This window comes from Petaurus breviceps, unplaced genomic scaffold, assembly GCF_028583685.1.
Source record: "Petaurus breviceps papuanus isolate PSGF00001 unplaced genomic scaffold, PetGlider_PUasm1.0 126, whole genome shotgun sequence".
NCBI classification, from domain to species: domain Eukaryota; kingdom Metazoa; phylum Chordata; class Mammalia; order Diprotodontia; family Petauridae; genus Petaurus; species Petaurus breviceps.
Genome location: NW_027185655.1, coordinates 11,763,210 through 11,781,462, shown reverse-complemented (window position 1 = coordinate 11,781,462; position 18,253 = coordinate 11,763,210). Strand labels below are relative to the sequence as shown.

Sequence of the window (18,253 nt, the reverse complement as noted above, 5' to 3'; positions counted from 1 at the left end):
TTGATAGGCAAACATATCCAGGACCCTTGGGGCCAGAGTTTATTGTGTTGGAGTTCTTGATTTTGATCAAGCCCAGGTAAGTCTATCAGATTTATAGCTTTTTTCTCAGTTCAGAGAGATGCCTCCTAGAATAACTGTTACTGAAGTGTGGTGCAAACAGAATTCATGGAGATTTCTATTAAGATATTTTATCTCCTATGCCATAAATCACTGAACTCAGTGAATAGGGTCAGTGATTTAGAATGTATCCATTATTGAAGAACAAAAGAACTCAGAAATTATCCTTTCACCAACTGATGAAGCCAATCTAAAACATAAATTTATTTGTGTGTTTTTATTTTTGGATTTAAAATCTCCTTAAAATAAACTTTGACTAATGTGGGTTTTGGAAAGAGCAGGGTTTTATCAAATTTTCTTTGAGTTTTATTCCTTATCTTTTCCCTTTCTGAGTTTTGGAAGTCTCCATGTTTTCAATAAACAAACCCAATTTTATCAATCTCAAAAGTACTTTATATTTCATTTTGCAGCAGGCCATAGCTACAAATTATATACTTGGATATGCTCGAGTCCTTCCTTAGTTTAGGAAGTGTAGTTAACTTAAATCACCTTGGTTTACAAACTGATTTTATGACTACCTGTTGCATTTCATAAATATACCATACCACTATATCAGTGAATTGTGACTTTCTCTTACCTTAGAATCTGTCTTAAAACTTACTAAGCATTAAGTACATCTCTATCCCCACAGCCCTGTCAATCATAATTTTTTTTTCCTACCTCTTTTTAAAGCTTGAAAAAATTGCCGATGCTAAAGACCAAGTATTTCCTGTCAAAGGAGGATTTCAGGCTCTTAAAGGAATAATTAACTCTGTGAGTAATTCGATTGTGGGGAGAAAACTTTCATAATTATACATGTATTTTGAACGGACTTGAAGTGATCTGAAGAAAAAAGTCATGTTGCTTTTGTCTTGAAGGGAGGGAGTTAGATTGAAAAAAAATCTCTATTTACTGGTTATAATTGAACATATTATTAAATTTCTGGGTTTAAATTCAAAGTGAGACACTGATAATTAAGGCCCAATCTCTAGAGGAGCCAGTGATTTAATTTTATGTTTTCAATTATAAAACTTTCATGGAGTCTTTGTTACTAATCATTGAGTATCAAACTCAAATAGAAAATATTTGTAGGTAATTGGAAAGTTAAATATCCACTACTCTATACATGAGGATCCCTGCAGGCTCCATATTGAATTAGGGTTGCAATCTAATGGTGTCTGTGTTTTATTGTACTTTGGTTTATTTTCTTAAATCGATCCCAGGTAGCTTTTAACCTTGTTGTAGTCACATGGGCAGTGTTGTGGGGCCATTACAGACAAGGCCATTGCTTGGCACCTTTGAATCACTGGACAGTCAAGTAAGATGATAGGGAGAAGGTGGCATAAAGAAAGTGGCACCTGGAGAAGGAGGCATAAAGGAAGAAGAAGAATTTGTTGATAGAATGAATAAAGCATTTATTAAGCTTTTACTGTATATAAACCATTATACTGAATGCTGGGTATACAGATAGAAAAGACCATTCTTCCTCTCAAAGAATGCACATTCTAATGAAAAGACATAGGGCATATGGAAGCTGCAAATCATACAGAAAGGTCCCATAATCCTTAAGGTGCAATAGCATAGCGCATGTTAAGGCTTCTTCTTCAATGTCATTTTTCATGAAAAAATGCTATCAATTTCTGATGTCAAACCATTTGACATTGTCAAGGACTTTGGAGGCAAGAACTTTGTTTTCTGGGGTTTTGGTAGTTGTGATTGTGGCACCTGATGTAGGTTACTTCTGTGCAGAAGTTTGTCCTTGGAGGCGAGAGCATTAGTATTGCTAAGGCTCTTGGGTACAGGGTCCTAAACTGTCTCCCTCAGAGTCTGAGGGAAGATGTTGATCACATAGTTGTGGTGTGCCTGCCTGTCTCTCCCATCTTTCCCTTGCTTTTCTACCCTGTTGAGTGAAGGTAATAGAACATCGGGTTGGAAGAAACTCCTCAGTAAGCATTTATAAATTGTCTTTTATACTTCAGGCACTGGGTTAAGCACTGGGGATAAAATAACAAAAAAGAATTGGTCCCTGTTTTCATGTAGCTTAAATTCTAATGGGTCAGATAATATGTACATATGTCAAATATATACAGATAAATAGAATTACCTTTTTATTTTGAGATGGATTTGGCTTGCGAGCTCTTTTCAGAAAGCATATTTTTTTTTGAAGGGCAGTTGGGGTTAAGTGACTTGCCCAAGGACACGGCTAGTTTTTGTGTTAAGTGTCTGAGGTCGGATTTGAACTCAGGTCCTCCTGACTCCAAGGCCGGTGCTCTATTCACTGCACCACATAGCCACCCCAGAAAGCATAATTTTCTTAAAAGTTTTTAGGGGTTGTATGAGAATAATTTAAGATGAAAATTGGTTTTTGCTCTAACATTTTTTTCTGAATGTTGAACTAACCTCGTGTCCCTGATATAAATGCAATTTAGTCAATAACAAGTGTTTTCTTAGATGACTTGCTGTAGTCTGCTTGATAAGATTTTATATAAAATTATACATATTAAGACAAATTTGATATAAAGGAGTTTGGTAGAGATTCCTTTTTTTTTTCAGTTTTTGAGAATAATTTATATAGTGTTAGTGTTATTGTTCTTTAGAATTTTGGTGGAGTTCTGTAAATACGTTAGGAGTATCAGAGTATTATTCCCCTTACTGCCTTCTTCCTCCTGCCCCTTTCCACTCCATGTCAACCCCCATGTAGCTTAAAATTTAACAAATAGTTATATTTTCTTTTTTGAGTTGGATTATTTAAGATCTCTATTGGATCTTCTGTTATTTTACATATCTCATATTTGTGAAAGTAACCCTTCATTTCTTGTGTGTTCTCAGTTTTGTTTGCATGTAATTATGTAGCTCTTAATATTTCTTATTTCTTCTGATTTTCTTGAGACTTTACCTTGTTCAGTTGCTATTTTGTTGATTTGATGTTCTGCTTTCTCCTTTTTAATCAGGTTTGCTGAAGCTTAATCAATTTTGTTACTCTTCAGAAATGAGCTTCTAATTTCATTGATCATTTTTATAGCCTTTTTGGTTTCCAATTTATGTATTTTTTGGTCTTTAATTTTCAAAATCTTTTCTTTTGTGGAACATAAAACACTCGGAATGTGTGGTTCCTCCGGATCACCCCCCAACTGTAAATAACTATAGCCAGTGGTATGGAAATAAGAAACCAGGGCCTCAACTTTCTCCACTATTCATGTGCTTCTTATTTTAAGAATAATTTTATGGAACCCAGAACTTTTTAGATTTGAAATTAAATTTGTCTTTCTGGGGTTCATTAGCTGTACCTTCCTAACAAGGCGAGAAACACTTTTGAAATAAAAAGCAGAACTCTCAGGCTTTTCTCAATAGAAGTTTTGGGGTTTTGTTTTACTATCCTTTTCTGTAAAGATTAGCAAAATGGTGTGTTACATATCTGTGACATCACTGTAACCATCAGACCAAAACATCAGTAAATATTGTATGTCTTTTAAAGCAGAGCTTTTCCTTTAACCATTAATTCTTCAAGGGGCAATAATCTTACTTTCATCTGACCTTTAATTATGACCTTAGAAAATTCCCTTAAGTAAACATTTGAAGGAAACCCTCCTCTCCCCCAGCTGTGGTTGATCAGTCTAATGAGACCTCAGAAGGCTCTACCACAGATTGAATGTCCATTTGAACATTTGGGATGGAGATGTCTCTAGATTCATGCATCTCACATTTCCTTTGTTTTACTGTGATTTTGCTTATAGAAAACAGAATCTTTGATGCAGGCATGCCATGCTGGGTGGTTCTGTGTCAGCATCTCTCATATCTCACAATCAACACTAAAGTTCTCCAGAGAGACTTTGAGAGTGTCCTTGTACCACTTCTTTTGACCACTGTGTGAACCCTTGCCTTGTGTGAGTTCTCCATAGTCTTTTAGGTAAAAAGATTTGGCATTCAAGATACATGGCCAGTCTATCAGAGCTGTGTGTGTATGTGTGTGTGTACACACACAGAGGTGAAGGTAGTATAACTCAGATGGGAAGGTTCAAGGAACTCTTGTAAAAGTTGATGCTTAATTGGAATATCAGAAGCCAAGGATTTAGAGGTTTTGAGGGAGAGGCATGGGAATGTTGTATGTATGGGGAGGGGGACAGCTAAGGCAAATTCGTGGAGACAGAAGATGGAGTATCATGATGAAGAACAGCAGGTTGGTTGGTGTTGATGAACCTTAGAAAGTATGGAGAGGAGTAAAGAGGGACAATATTTGTAGGAAGGGGCCAGCCAGGTTGTGAAGAGCTTAACAACAAACAGAGGTGTTTCTGTCCACTCTTGGAGGGATTTGGAAGACAGTGGAGTTTACTGGGCAAGGGCTGACATGGTAAGACCTATACTAGTAAAATCACCATGGACAGTACACAAAAAGGATATGGTTTTTACCTGCAGTATAACCTCCTATGCATAATATGCACTAACATTAAAATTATATTAGAATTATATAAAATATATAAATAAATAGATAAAATTATATTTGAAATAATAATATAATAAACAAATATATTTAATATAGAACATAAAATAATAAATAAATAATTAAATTTAAAAATATATAATATAATAAAAAAGAAAGAAAAAGAAAACCTTCCTAAAGCTTCCCAATAACATTCTCTTCCTCTCAATATAGCATAGCTGATAGTTTAGAGGTTTAGCTTTTAAAATTCCTACTGTCTTTGACAATAACTAATCCTTCTCCCCTCCCCTCATCAGCATCGTCTTATTTTCCTAGATTTGTAGGCTTGAGTCTCCCCTTCCCATTGTCACCAGGTCCAGTTGCCTAGTTCAGTCATTTCTGTGGCCACACCTTTTTTCTCATTTGTCTGTAGTTCAGGCCTTGGTCACATGTTCAAGATGGCGGCCTGATTGTTCTCCCAGCTCTTAGTCTTCCCCCTCTCAGCTGTGTCCTTCCCAGAGCTACCCACTTATTCTTCAACAATATTCTTACTTTTTTATGCTCTTTCCCCTCAGTATAAGGAGGCGTTTGAGGTCTTGGTCGATATATAAATACATGTTCGGTGAGTTGTTTCTGGAATTATCGGATGGAGAGTGAGAGCAAGTGTAGGAATCCTCTGACTGTTTTCTACAAGTTCCCTCTGTGGCGATGTGAAACCTTTTAACTGGCAGCTGAGCCAGAACTGAATGTGTGTACAAGAGTTTGCAATGACCAAACTCTTTCTGTCTTCCCTGGTAGCATTTGGGTCAGGAGGAGGAAATGCCATGGGGCTCAGGGTGGGGGGAAGGGGAGAGAGCCGCTGCCCGCTTTCAGCTGCCTTATTTCCCCAACTGGCTTCCATGTGTTTGTGAACATATGGCACCACTGTTTCCTTTGTCTCTTTGTATTTACCAGACTTGGCTACTGCTTCTACCAGCTCCAGTTGCTGAGGGGACTTTTGATGGTTCTTAAGCTCTTTCCTGTGACTACAGGAAAGGACTTCCCTCCCCACACCATTTATACCAAAGAAATCCCTTAGATAGATTCTACCCCCACCCTTTTCCACCTTTTCCTTCCTATCCCACTTGAAATTCCCAAGAGAAATATAAGCTGTTCTCCTCCACTAGGCCTTCTCCTCTTTCTGTCACAGTTGTTGGTGATATTTTGTACTTTTACATTCCTTTGGAGTTCTTTGTTGAGAGTATGCTACAGCCAGCTCACACTTACCATGTGGTTTTTGTGTGACACTTATCTTTGATTCTTCCAAAGCAGGGGTGTTTCAGGCAGCACTGTGGGTAAAATACTCCAAAGACAGTCGGTGGCTATTATGGGGGTGGGCTGAGGGCCAGCAAAAGCGCTTTACGGTTTCCTAAACATAACCTAGCCCACTCGTCTTTAAAGCTCTTTTCTATCATGCTTTAAGATTTACAAAATGTTTTCCTCACAAAAACCCTCTCTAAGGTAGGAAGCGTAAATGTTAGCATCTCTATTTTAGACCTGAGGACACTGAGTCTAAGAGGGTTTGACATGCCCTAGGCACCTCAGCTAGCACATCAAAGAACAAGACCTTGCATTCAGACCTTCAGGGGTACTTACGTACAAGGTTCTTTCCACTATGCCATATGGTCTCTGAAAGTGGCCTAACCTTCAAGGTTCTCGCTATTGTTATAATATAGTTTGTACAAAAATAATTCCTTGGTGCACCAGAGACAAGAGTTTTAAATTAAACCTGGTGTCTTTCCAAACTGTGTTTTAAAAAAAGAAAACCAAATAATAGCACTGGTTTGTCTAAATTAAAAGCAAGGGACTGAAAAACCCGCAGTTATGAACATCTTGGCTTTTACAAATTTAGTTCCTTTTTCTGAATTTTAGTTGATTCAGAAGACTTTTTTGATTTCAATTTCATTTTAACATTTATGTATAAATGTATGCGTAAATAAATAAAAATGATTATTTCATTCATTGTTAAAGGTTCTCTCCTGTGTTTTTGCTCATCAATTCTCCCCCTGAGACTACAATATTTGGAAGGACTCCAGTTACACTTCTCTTCCCTTGTCCTCAGACTCATTTTCCATGTTTTCCTCTGTGATGTACCTTCCCTTTCCAAAGCCCCACCATGAAACACTGTTCACTTCTTTCTTTGGGACCACCATTTTGGGAAGGGCCATAGCCAAACTTTACCTCACTCACTCTCCAGGTTTTTTCCCCTCCATCTTCTTTCTTGCTACATTGTCCCCTTGGAGGAACCTCTGACTTGAGGCCCTGTTCTCCTTAGCTCTTCCTAGAACCACTCTTTTGTCCTTTTCCCTCTAAGAAAGTTTTATATTGCAATATGTGCTATCTTCCTTAATGTCTTCCTCATTCATGAAAACCCTTGTTTGATCTCACCTTTCCTACTAGCTTTTGTCCTTTTGTCAACTCATCTTTGTTCCTTAAATGCTTGAGAAATCGGTCTATAATGGGCTCTTCTCTTTTCGGCTTCCAGTCTCCACTCTGCAGTCTTTACCACTATGGATCTTTAGGATTTTGTGACACTTCATTGCCTTGCTTCTTCTTCTTTGTCTCCATTGCTGGCTCTCTCTCCAGGCCACGTTCACCAACCATGCGGGTCCATCCTCCAAGGCTCTCTCCTGGGTCTCCTCTTTTTGCTCTTTGCTGCCTATCTTGGTCATGTTTTTGCATCTGATATAATGCATTACAGGCATAATCTGGGGGTTCATGTAATCAGTCTATCTATTATTTATTTGTCTATCTCTCTCTGTACACACCTATACACATACCCACACACACACATGCATGAAGATCTTTATATCTCCCTCTCCCTGCCCCCAGGTAAAAGCAGTTTATCAAGGCAGTTAAAAAGCAGTTTGTGAAATTAAAACCACTAGTAAGGAGATGAAAAGTAAGCACTAAATAAATGCCTTATATATCTAGTTATCTATCTAGTAGAGTTAGCATATCAAGGTATATAGAAGACTGGTTCATTTTCCATTTATCTTACCTATTTATAAATTTCCTTTAGAATTTCATGTCAATGAATTAGTTAGGAAACTTCTTTCCTCCTAAGAAGTAGTTGTTATGTGAGCATATTCTGTTTCCTCAATCCTCTCCTAGACACTGTGATGAAAGTACATTTTGCACTTGAAGAAAGGAAAGCAGTTAGAGGTCGTGACTTGTCCAGGGTCATATAGCTGATAAGTGTCTGAGGTCAAATTTGAACCTATGTCTTCCTGCTTCAAGGTCCAGCCCTTTATCATCTAGCTACTTAGCCCTTCTTGGAGGGTCTTAAACACCATGACAGAAATACTGAGATTTTATCCTGTAGGGAATGGAAAGACCTTGATTTTTTTTTGGGGGGGATAGCAAAGTAGCTAAGGCTGACTTAATAGAAATATAGTGTCCAGAAGGAGGATTTTAATCTTCTACAGTCAGACTCCATCTGGAATATTGTACCTAGTAGTGGTGTGGAATTGTAGGAAGAATATTGACATTATGGAAAGTGACTTGAGGAGAGCAAGCATGGTAGGGTGATGGTGGGGAACAAGAAACTTCAAAGTGTTGAAGGCATGGTCTAGAGGAATCAGCTGAAGGAACTAAGGGCATTTAACCTTGGAAAAAGGAAGATTTAGAGAACTTTCTCTAAGCATTTGAAGAACTGTCATGTGGAAAAGTGATTAGATTTGTTTTGCTTGGCCTCAGAAGATAGAATTAAGACAAGTGAGTAGGTTTTTTTAATGGGGAAATAGATTTTGGCTTAATCCAAGGAAAATCTTCCTAACAATTAGAAATGTCCAAAAATGGAGTGGGCTGATTCATGAGGTAGTGAGTTCCTTGTCACTTTAGATCATGCAGTTCCTTGGAATTTCCAGCATAGGCTGAAGCAAAAACAAAACAAAACAAAACAAACAAACAAAAAAAAAAAACCAACCCCAAATATCCAAAAAACAAAACAGCAAAGTGAAACACGAAACAAAATAAAATAAAAAAAAACATAACCCTTAAAAAAAATCCAAAACCTTACAAAAATAATTATAAGGAACCTCACTGTCATCTAGCACAGTCTAGTAACTGTCCCTTCCTCCCTACAAGATATTTGACAAGTGGTGACTCAACATTTGCTAGGAGACCTTAAATCAGGGGAAACCCTCCCAAGGATCCCATTCCAGTTATGACTCTGGAAGTTATTGCTGACATCAGACCTGAATTTTTGCGTCTTTGAAACTTCGTGTTCTTTTTTCTTACTTCTGGGCCCAAGTAGAACAAGTATGAATTCCTCCTCCTCCTGATGACATTTCGTAATTCACATATTTCCTCAGAGTCTTCTTTCTTCCCTAAGCTAATCATCCCAAGTTCTTCAACCACTTCTCTAAACTCAATTTTCTTCATTATTCTGGTGATTCTTTTTGGATGTTCTCTAATTAAGGATGTATTTATTAGAATCAAATATAATACTACAGATGTGGCCTGAGCAGAGGAAAGGCCAGCCATGGAGGCTATACAGAATTCATTAGCCTTTTGACCTGCTGTATCACGCTTTCATGTTAACTCCTTTCAGCTTGTAAATGACTGAAGTACACAGCTTTTTACATCTTTTTTTTTTTTTTGGAGGCAATCAGGGTCAAGTGATTTACCCAGGGTCATACAGGTAGTAACTTAGGCCAAATTTGAACTCAGATCCCCCTGACTCCAGGGCTGCTGCTTAATCCACTGCCGTTTAGCAGCCCCTATATCTTTTTCAGAGATCGCAACATTATAGCTCTAGCTCTGGAAAGGACCTATGAGGCCATCTAATTTAGCCCTTCACTTTATAGATGAGGAAACTGAGTCAGCGGGAGGTTAAGTGACATTTGTAATACACTCTTATACTAAGCACCAGAAGTGGGATCTGAGTCCAGATTCTCTGATTTCAGAATCAGTGTTCTTTCCACTGTAGTATTTTGTGTAATCAACTTCTGAACCGCGAGTAAAAAATTTATATTTATCCCTATTTAGTTTTATTTATCTTAAATTTTATTTATTTATTATTCAGTCTAGTCCTTTAGTCTTGCAACATCCTATTGGGTTCTGACTCAGTCAAGCCTTTCCTTCCCCACCTCCCTGGCCTTATCTCATACACAGACTTGATAAGAATGTCAGTTATATCTTAACTAAGTCACTGATAAAAGTGTCTAATATAGGACCAAGCCCAGTCCCAAGGTTAGTTCACTGTAGATCTCAAGTTGACTTTCAACAATTAACAAGTTTTTGAGAATGGGCATTCAACTGCTTCTATCTAAATCCATCTAACTATACTATCAAGTAGCTCACATTACCATTTTAAAAATATGAATTTTAGGAGATACTTTATTGGATATTTTGCTAAAATCTAGGTAAGCTATAAGCAATTACCTGATATGCCTCTTAGTCACCCAGTCAAAGAAGGAAAAAAGTTAATGTGGCATGACCCATTCTATGAATCCATTCTGGCTCTTTGTGATTTTTGCTTCCTTATCTAGATGTTTGCTAAGCATATCTATATTTTGAATCTTGTCAGGAATTGTCATCAAGCTTATTGACTTTTTTCATTCTCTCTCTCTTTGTCTCTCTCTCTCTCTGTCTCTGTCTCTCTCTCTGTCTCTGTCTCTGTCTCTCTCTGTCTCTCTCTCTTTCTCTCAAACTCAGGACAATGTGTCTTCCAGTTTTGTAACTCCTCTCCCATTCTCAACAAGCTTTCTAACATCACTTACAGTGTTTCAAAAATTACATTCCCCAGTTCTTTCAGTATCCAGAATTGTAGTTCATTAGGGGCAAGTAACTTGAATTCATTAAGAGCAGCTAGGTGCTGCTCCCACCTGTTTATCTTCTATGATTTCCTCTTGGAGATGTTGTAGGTGTTCTGCACATGAGTTAGATAGTGTGGCTTCTGAAGTCCACTTCAACCAAGGTTCATTTTTTTTTATCCAAGTGGTGGTTTAAGGTAAGCAATTTAGAAATAGGGTTTGAGTTGGAGCAAAATGGAGACCACGTAGGAGTTTATTGCAGTGATGTGAGAGCTGATGGAGACCTGAACAACAATGGTGGTGGTGAGGACAGAAAGGAAAGGATGAAAATAAGGTATTTGAAGGAAAAATTTACAGTGATTTTGAGCTTGAGTGGCATTGAGAGAAATTGGATAGTCAGAAAATCTGGTTTGAGGAAAGGGGAGATGACTACCTGTCTTGTTTAGATTTGAAGTGATGATGGGGAGTCTTTTATAGAATTAGAGATGATGGGGCTGGGGTTTAGAAAGCAAGTCAGAGGTTGATGAATTTGAGAACTGATACTCCCTAATCCCTTTTCCCACTTCATGTTTTCTGAGTATATACTCAGGCAGCTGCTGAAGATGACTCAGAAAGAGAAAATAACTTGGTTTTTTTTTTGAGGATGGGAGAGGCACTAATACATGTACTTATGTATAAATATTTATGTCTACAATCATAGGATTATAATATCCTCCTTGACGATGACATTTTTTCATTTAAATCCTTATAGATTTACTTGATATGTGAACACACCTGTGTTTCTTCCCGTTCTTTATTAACAAATCTTAGAGAAATTTTAAAATGACAAAAAATCTCACAAATTGTTGAATAACATGAAAAAAGAAAATCAAAACCTGCCAATTAAAAAAAAGAAAATAAGAATGAAATGACTTATTCTTTGGATTTGTTTCCAGGAAATTATCACTTTTTTAAAGGGAAATGAAAAAAGAAAGAATACTTAGAGGGCAATGAACCAAACACAATTAAATTTCTACAAAACCTAGTCAAAATGAATTGTAGAATTTACCTGTTTGGTGTATCATAGATGATGGCAGTCAACCCTTAGGCAAGTTAAGCATGAGTGGATTAAGTGTAATTACAAGAAGAACAAAGCATTCTGATGAATATCAAGGGAGCAAAACAGCTAACTTTAGATAATTCTTAGGTTTTTTTTTTAATATAGTGAACATTTTACTTTGATGTATCATAACTGTTCAATCAACTACTTTTAAGGTAAATAAAATTGTGTAATTTGCTGATTAGGACTGACTTTGTAATTTTACATTTTTATAGTTTGCCGTTTGTTAACAGGAACAGTCAGACACTGTAATGATTTGGAACTCCCATTGCCCATAGAATTTCAAGTGCTGTTTTATTGTCCATTAATGTTGTCTTCATTTACATGGCAGTGAGCATGTATATTTTTCTTTTGATTTGACTCTACTGTCTCAGTTCATCATCCAGGTAAATTTATTAATTTTAAAAAGGCTAAAGTTAAATTAACACCCCAAAAATAACATTTTCATATACACATTAGAATATTAAGCAAATTTTTACATAAAACCATGAATCTCCTTTTCATACTTCTTGTTTTTTTTAAGTATTTATTAAATTCCACACATTATTTTCAGAATTCTCCTTCTTGCCTATACCACTTTCTGAATTTTTTCTGCTTCTTATGGGCACTAAACAGAAAAAGTCACCATGTTCCTCTTTTGTGGCATCACTTGTGTGACTTGTTTCCCCCTTCAATGAACTGAAAGATGATATATGCTGAATAAATTTTACAGAGATAATTAATGGAAGGAAGACAGTGGAATTAAGGAGGATCACGAAAGGCTTTCTGCAAAAGGTGGAATCTTAGCTGGAACCTGAAGGAAGCCAGAGAAGCCAGGCGGAGGAGATGAGGTGGGAGAGAATTGGGAAATGGGCAGTGAAAAGACCCAGATTCTAGAGATGGAATGTCTTATTTGAGGAACAGCAAGGAGGCCAGTGTAAACAGATCTAAGAATACTAGGGCAGTAGATATAATGTATGAGAAGATTGGAAAGGTAGGAGTGGGGCAGACTGTAAAGCACTTTGAATTCCAGAGGATTTTATATTTCATGCTAAAAGTGAGAAGGGGCCACAGGAGTTTATTAAATGGGGCTGGAAATGGGGTGTGGGGTGACATGGTCAGATTTGCACATTAGGAAGATTCATCTGGTGGCTGAGTAGAGGATGGGCTGGAATGAGGAGAGAATGAGGCAGGAAGATCAACCAGTGGACTATTTCCATAGTACAGTTGTGAGGTGATGGGGGTTTGCACCAGGCTGGTAGCAGTGTCAGAGGAGAGAATGGGATCCATACGGGAGATTTTACAAAGTTTAAAAGGGCGGACTTGACCATTGACCAGATATGGCTTTCACTATCATTTTTAATTTGATATTCTTTGACATGATGGACATCATGGAAAATAGTGGTCTTAACTTACTATTCAGTCTTGAAGGATTCATATACAAACATATCCTATTTAAGTCAGCAAGCATATATTAAGTACCTACTATATGTCAGACACTGTGCTAAGTATTGAGGGCACAAAATTGCCCAAGAGGAGGTCTTCTATGTTCTAATGGGGAGAAAACCGAAATGACTCTGACTCTCAATGATTGGCCAACAATTGTGTTTGTCCTTAGTTCTCGAAAAGGACCATAATATCAGGGAAATGATGACGTGACTTGCAGTTGCCTTGGATTTGAGTTAAGAAGGGTTTTGCAAGGTCAACAACCAGATATCTATCAGGATGATTGGAGATGATCCAGGATACATTGGGAGACCCTGACCCTCATAGGCTAAGGTCTTTTCAGGTTCTCACTTTGTGTGGGGTAAAGTCCATTCAGTAAATAGGTCTCTTTAAGAAGTTAATCAAGGGTGTGGCCCCTTTAATCAAGAAAGAAAAAAAAATCTAACTGGGAGGGGAGGACCCTCAGGTTTCCTGGCCAAAAGAGAGACAGTTACTATTTGGTATTTACATCCACTCTGTGCTAGGCAGGGACCATTGTCCCATCTATAAGCTCCAGAGTGAATTGGGTTTAAGGCTCTGTATTTCCTTAAGAAATCAACCAGTCAAACGAAAGGAAAAAATGCAGCTTTTTGCCTTTGAAATGTACCATCCTCTGGGCAGAGCACCCCCAGTTAAGGACAGAGAGGAGAGGAGAGGTTACTCAGAGTTTGTATTTTTCCCTCCTTTTTGAAGAGAACCATGATATCAGGGAAATGATGAGATGACTTGGAGTCATGTCCATCTCCAGTTGTCCTGATGAACATCTGGCCACTGGACCCAGATGACTCTGGAGGTGAAAGTGAGGCTGTAGCCCTTGCACAGCCCTCCCTCACTCAAATCCAAGTCAACTGCAAGTCATAGCCAACAAGAGGTCCCAGGCCAAGCCAAACTTTGTCATTGTTGGAGACCTGATTGGCTCAGAGTTAATGTAAATAGCAATGGCTTCTGTTTTGACCAGAAATCCTGAGGGGCCCCCTTCCCTCGATTGATTTTATTTTTTGTCTAGGTAAAGAGGCCATTCTCTGCTTCGTTTTTTTACCTAGCCTTAATCAGTAGCTGTCCATTATTGAAGAGGGCCAAAATGACCCTACTATGTTAGAATCAAGTTGCAATGCATCTGACTGTGCCTGATCAGATCCATGTGAGCTCTGAATGCTCTACCACACGTTGGGCACAAGTAGTCCATGTGAACATTTGGAGTGGGTTCCCTAAGTTTGTGCATCTCTCATTTCTTTTGAGCCATTTTAATTCTGCTTCGCTCATAAAGCACAATTCCTTCTCTGATGAGAGCACGCTATGCTAGGCGGTCCTGTGCCAGTGTCTCCCATGTCACATGATCAGCTCCAAAGTTCTTAAGAGGGACCTTGAGAGTGTCTTTGTATTGCTTCTTCTGAACATCATGTGAGTCCTTGCTCTGTGTGAGTTCTCCATAAAATGGTCTTTGAGGCAAGCACATGTTTAGCATTCAAACATGGCCAGCCCATTGGAGTTGCACTCTCTGTGGCAGAGTTCACTGAATGACCACTGCCTTAGTCAAACTGAGATCTGTTAAAGACCTTAGATTACAAAGGCCAAGATTTCCATTGCATCCAAGGCCTGGTCTGTTTCTCTCTACTGGTCCCAGAGGGCTCTGGAGGAAAAAGTCAGGCTGGTGACTTCCACGGCCCTCCCTCACTTAAGTCCAATTCACTAGCCTATTATGGCCTCACCTCCATGAAGTCAAAACCCTTTTCAAGAATGTAGGGCAAACAAATAACAGCAACAGCAACAAAAACTGAGGAGAGAACTATAGATGAAGTACCATATATACACAATTAAATACAAAGTGGTTTTAAGTGGAAGGGCAGGAATCTGAATAGATCTGAGGTGAGGCAGTTCATCTGAAGTTTGAAGGGAGGTTGGGATTCCCAAGGGAAGAGGCAGGGAGAGGGATCATTCCGGATATGACTGACAAGCCCATGTGCAAAGACACCAAAGTAGAGGACAGTGTATGGTGAATGACAAATGGGCCACTTTGGCTGGAACATAGAATGCTTGATGGAGAGAAATAGGAATACAATTTTTACACATATATTCATGGGGATTGGCATTCAATGTTAAACAGAAAACTTTGTATTTTAACCTAGAGGCAGTTGGTAGACCCTGAAGCTTCCTGAGTCAAGGAGTGTCATGGTTGGAACTGTGTTTTATGAATTGCAGTGCATAAACTGTGTTTTGGATGGATCAGAGGAGACTTGAAAAAGGAAAACCTACTAAGAACCTATTGCAGGAGTCTAGGCAAGAGGTGCAAAAGCCCCAAGCTAGAATGGCGTGAGAGAGATTTTTACTTGTCAGATTTTTTAAACCCATTGCCAATAATATTCCATAACAGACTCTGATGTTGGAAAATTAGTACTGGAAAGAATATCTGTTACTCCTAATAGCAATTCTAAGAATTAAGGCATTTGAATATGCTATATGAAGAAAAAAAATTCTCTTTTGGGAAAACCCCAAATGAAGTTGTAGGTGCTGTCAGTAACAATAAGTGCTTTGGACTCAAGTGAGTCCCTTCCTTTTGCACAGCTTTCTTGGAGCCAGAAAGTTTTGGGTTGGGATGGGGTTCTTCTCCAAGAGCGCTTATTATTGTTGGGCTTCTATTTCTTGTCTTCCCTCTCTGTTCTCTTTTGGCATGTAGATTTGTGGCATATGGATGCCATCAGCCACCACAGCCTGAACTTGTGGGAAGAACTCCCTACACTGTTTGTAACTAAAGCTGGAGCCTGGTGGTATTATGTTATTAATTAGGATAAAACCTCATTAAAGTCTATGTTTTAATGCATGCCGTAAAAGAAAAAAAAAGCCATTCCCATTCTTTTTGTTTAATTTTTAATGATTATTATAAATAATATTAAACACCAATACAATCAATTAAACATGCTTTATGACTATTTACACGTAATTAAATGAATTTCAGTATATGAAATGTCATAACCTTTTAGTAACTCTCTCCAAGGTTCCTTCACTTTGTTCATTACCATTCACTGTCTTGTATATGATTGTAATTAGTGTTAACCCAGCTTTTTTTTTAATCCTTGTTTTATGGTTTCACATTATTTCCTAAAGTTCTTTCCATATTCATTTATATTCCTCACATTTGTCCATCCTAATTGTGTAGTGTACTGTAATTTGTGCAACTATTCTTTTATTGTTGGATATTTTCATTGCCTCTGGGTTTTTGCAATAATAGATAATGCTATAAAAATCTTTGAACAGATAGTTTTAAAAAAATTGGTGTGTGTGTGCAAACATGTGCAGGCATGCATGGATGTATGTGTGAGAGAATACTTACAGAATTCATAGACTCATTGATCGAGACCTGAAAGAGATCTCAATGGTCTTATAGTCTAACCAGCTCATTTTACAGATGCTGAAATTGAGCCTGAGTGAGGTAGAAAGTGACTGATGTAGGACTTGACCTTGTCTTCCTGACTTCTAGTCCCACATTCTACCCACTCTGCTCCCTCCTCTAACTCTAGAGACAGTGTTTTTTTTCCCCCCAATGTCCCAGGTCATAATTTTCAGGCTAAAATGAAATCATTGAGTCAATATATATGATTATTTTGGTAACTCTCATTTTTATACTATTAGATTATTCTCTGAAGAAATCCTACTAATTTGCAATTCCACCAGCAATAAATGCATCCCTCTACAGCTTCACCAGAATTGTTTGCTTCTTGGCTCTTAATTATTTTTCCTAATTTGAAGAGGAGAAAGTGGTACCTCAAAGTTGTTTTAATTATCAACTTTTTGAATATTAGTATTGCTGAACCTTTTCAAATGATTGTTAACTGTTTGTATTTTCTCTAATGAAAATTATCTCTTCATATTCTTGACCATTTGAAAAATTCCATGAGCTTTTATGTATTTCAGATATCAATTTTTGTTTTCCCTGAGTCAATTATTTGCATGGTACATTCAATATTTTTATTTTAATCAAGTACTCTGTTTTGTCCTTAATGATCCTTTCTACTCTTCAAATCAACTTTCTTTTATTAAGCTAAATAAATTATTCTCTTTCTTTTATCTTTTTTATGAGTGTCATACAACTGGAATTCACTAAAAATATATTGTTTGAAATGTGGGTCTAAATTGTTCTCCTGCCAATTTGTCAACCAATTTTCCCAGTATATTTCTGAAATAATTAATCCTTTCTATATAGATTTGGCAAACCCTAATATTTTATTTATGCATCTGGTATCTTTACTCTCTTCCACTGATTTGTTTCTTTATTTTTTGTCTACTACTAGATATTTCTTTTAAAAATTAAACGTTGCTTGATTCCTTTTGTTTTTACATTTCTATAATTTTTTTTTTTGCTTTTTGGAGAGCAATTGGGGTTAAGTGACTTGCCCAAGGTCACACGGCTAGAATTTGTGTTGTGTCTGAGGCCGAATTTGAACTCAGGTACTCTGGACTCCAGGGCTGGGGCTCTATTCACTTCACCACCTAGCTGCCCCTCATTTCTATCATTTTTGTATTTCCTCCATTACCACCATTATTTCCCCTCCAGTGAGTGTTCCCTTTTAACAAAAAGCAATAAAACATTGAAGCAAAGTCAGTTGATACAGCACCTTTGTTTACAAGGGACAAGTATTGTTGATAACTGCTTTGTAATATGTTATAAAGTCTGGGACATCCAGTTTCATTTAAATGTTTTTTTTAATTTATCAATTTTTGAAATTGAGTTGAATTTCCCATACAAAATGTTCTTCAGCATTAAACAAGAGGTTTTTTTTTTAATTTACTCTATGTAGGTCAAGCACTCTTCTCATATCTAAACACTACATCTCTCAACTTTCTCTTGTAACTAGAAGTTTCCCTATCTCTCACTTAAAGACTGGGCAATTTTCATGAGTTATCTGGTAATCCTGGCCTTAATTTAACTTTACTGTGAAGTAGTAAGAGTAGCAAATGTTTGAAGTATAATTTATAAATTTTAGCCTTTTAATTTCTTTGTGCTTCTTAATTTGGACTTTGTCCAATTTTATCTTGAATGAATCTTTTCCCATCATAGAGTCCTGTGAAGAAAACAAATTGTCTTACTACTGGGGGTATTCTTTAGTCAGTACCAACATCACCAGCATTCTCCTTTCTAATCATACATGATTGTGCTATATCCTAGGCTATCCAACTACATGGTAAGTGCAGTATGAACACGTTTAGAGGCTCATTTAAATATGACATGATTTGGGTCTTACATTTTCAAGAGAAAGAAGACTCTATTTACAGAATAAATAAATTCATTAGTGGTAGCCAAATTCCTATGTAGACATGAGCTGTTAATTTTCATTTTAGGGCCTACTTCTTCAGCCACTTGGGTGGCTTTTGTTACAATCTGGT

General features: G+C 37.4%; 1 protein-coding gene across 1 annotated transcript in view; it reads left to right on the top strand.

Annotated features, from left to right (window-relative positions):
* Positions 1–18,253, top strand: part of ANTXR2 (ANTXR cell adhesion molecule 2) — a 221,136-nt gene that overhangs the window by 20,457 nt on the left and 182,426 nt on the right. Inside the window, exons 6-7 of the mRNA XM_069092887.1 lie at positions 8–76; positions 790–870. Of these exons, the coding sequence (XP_068948988.1) occupies positions 8–76; positions 790–870 (150 nt within the window). The remainder of the gene's footprint in view (positions 1–7; positions 77–789; positions 871–18,253) is intronic.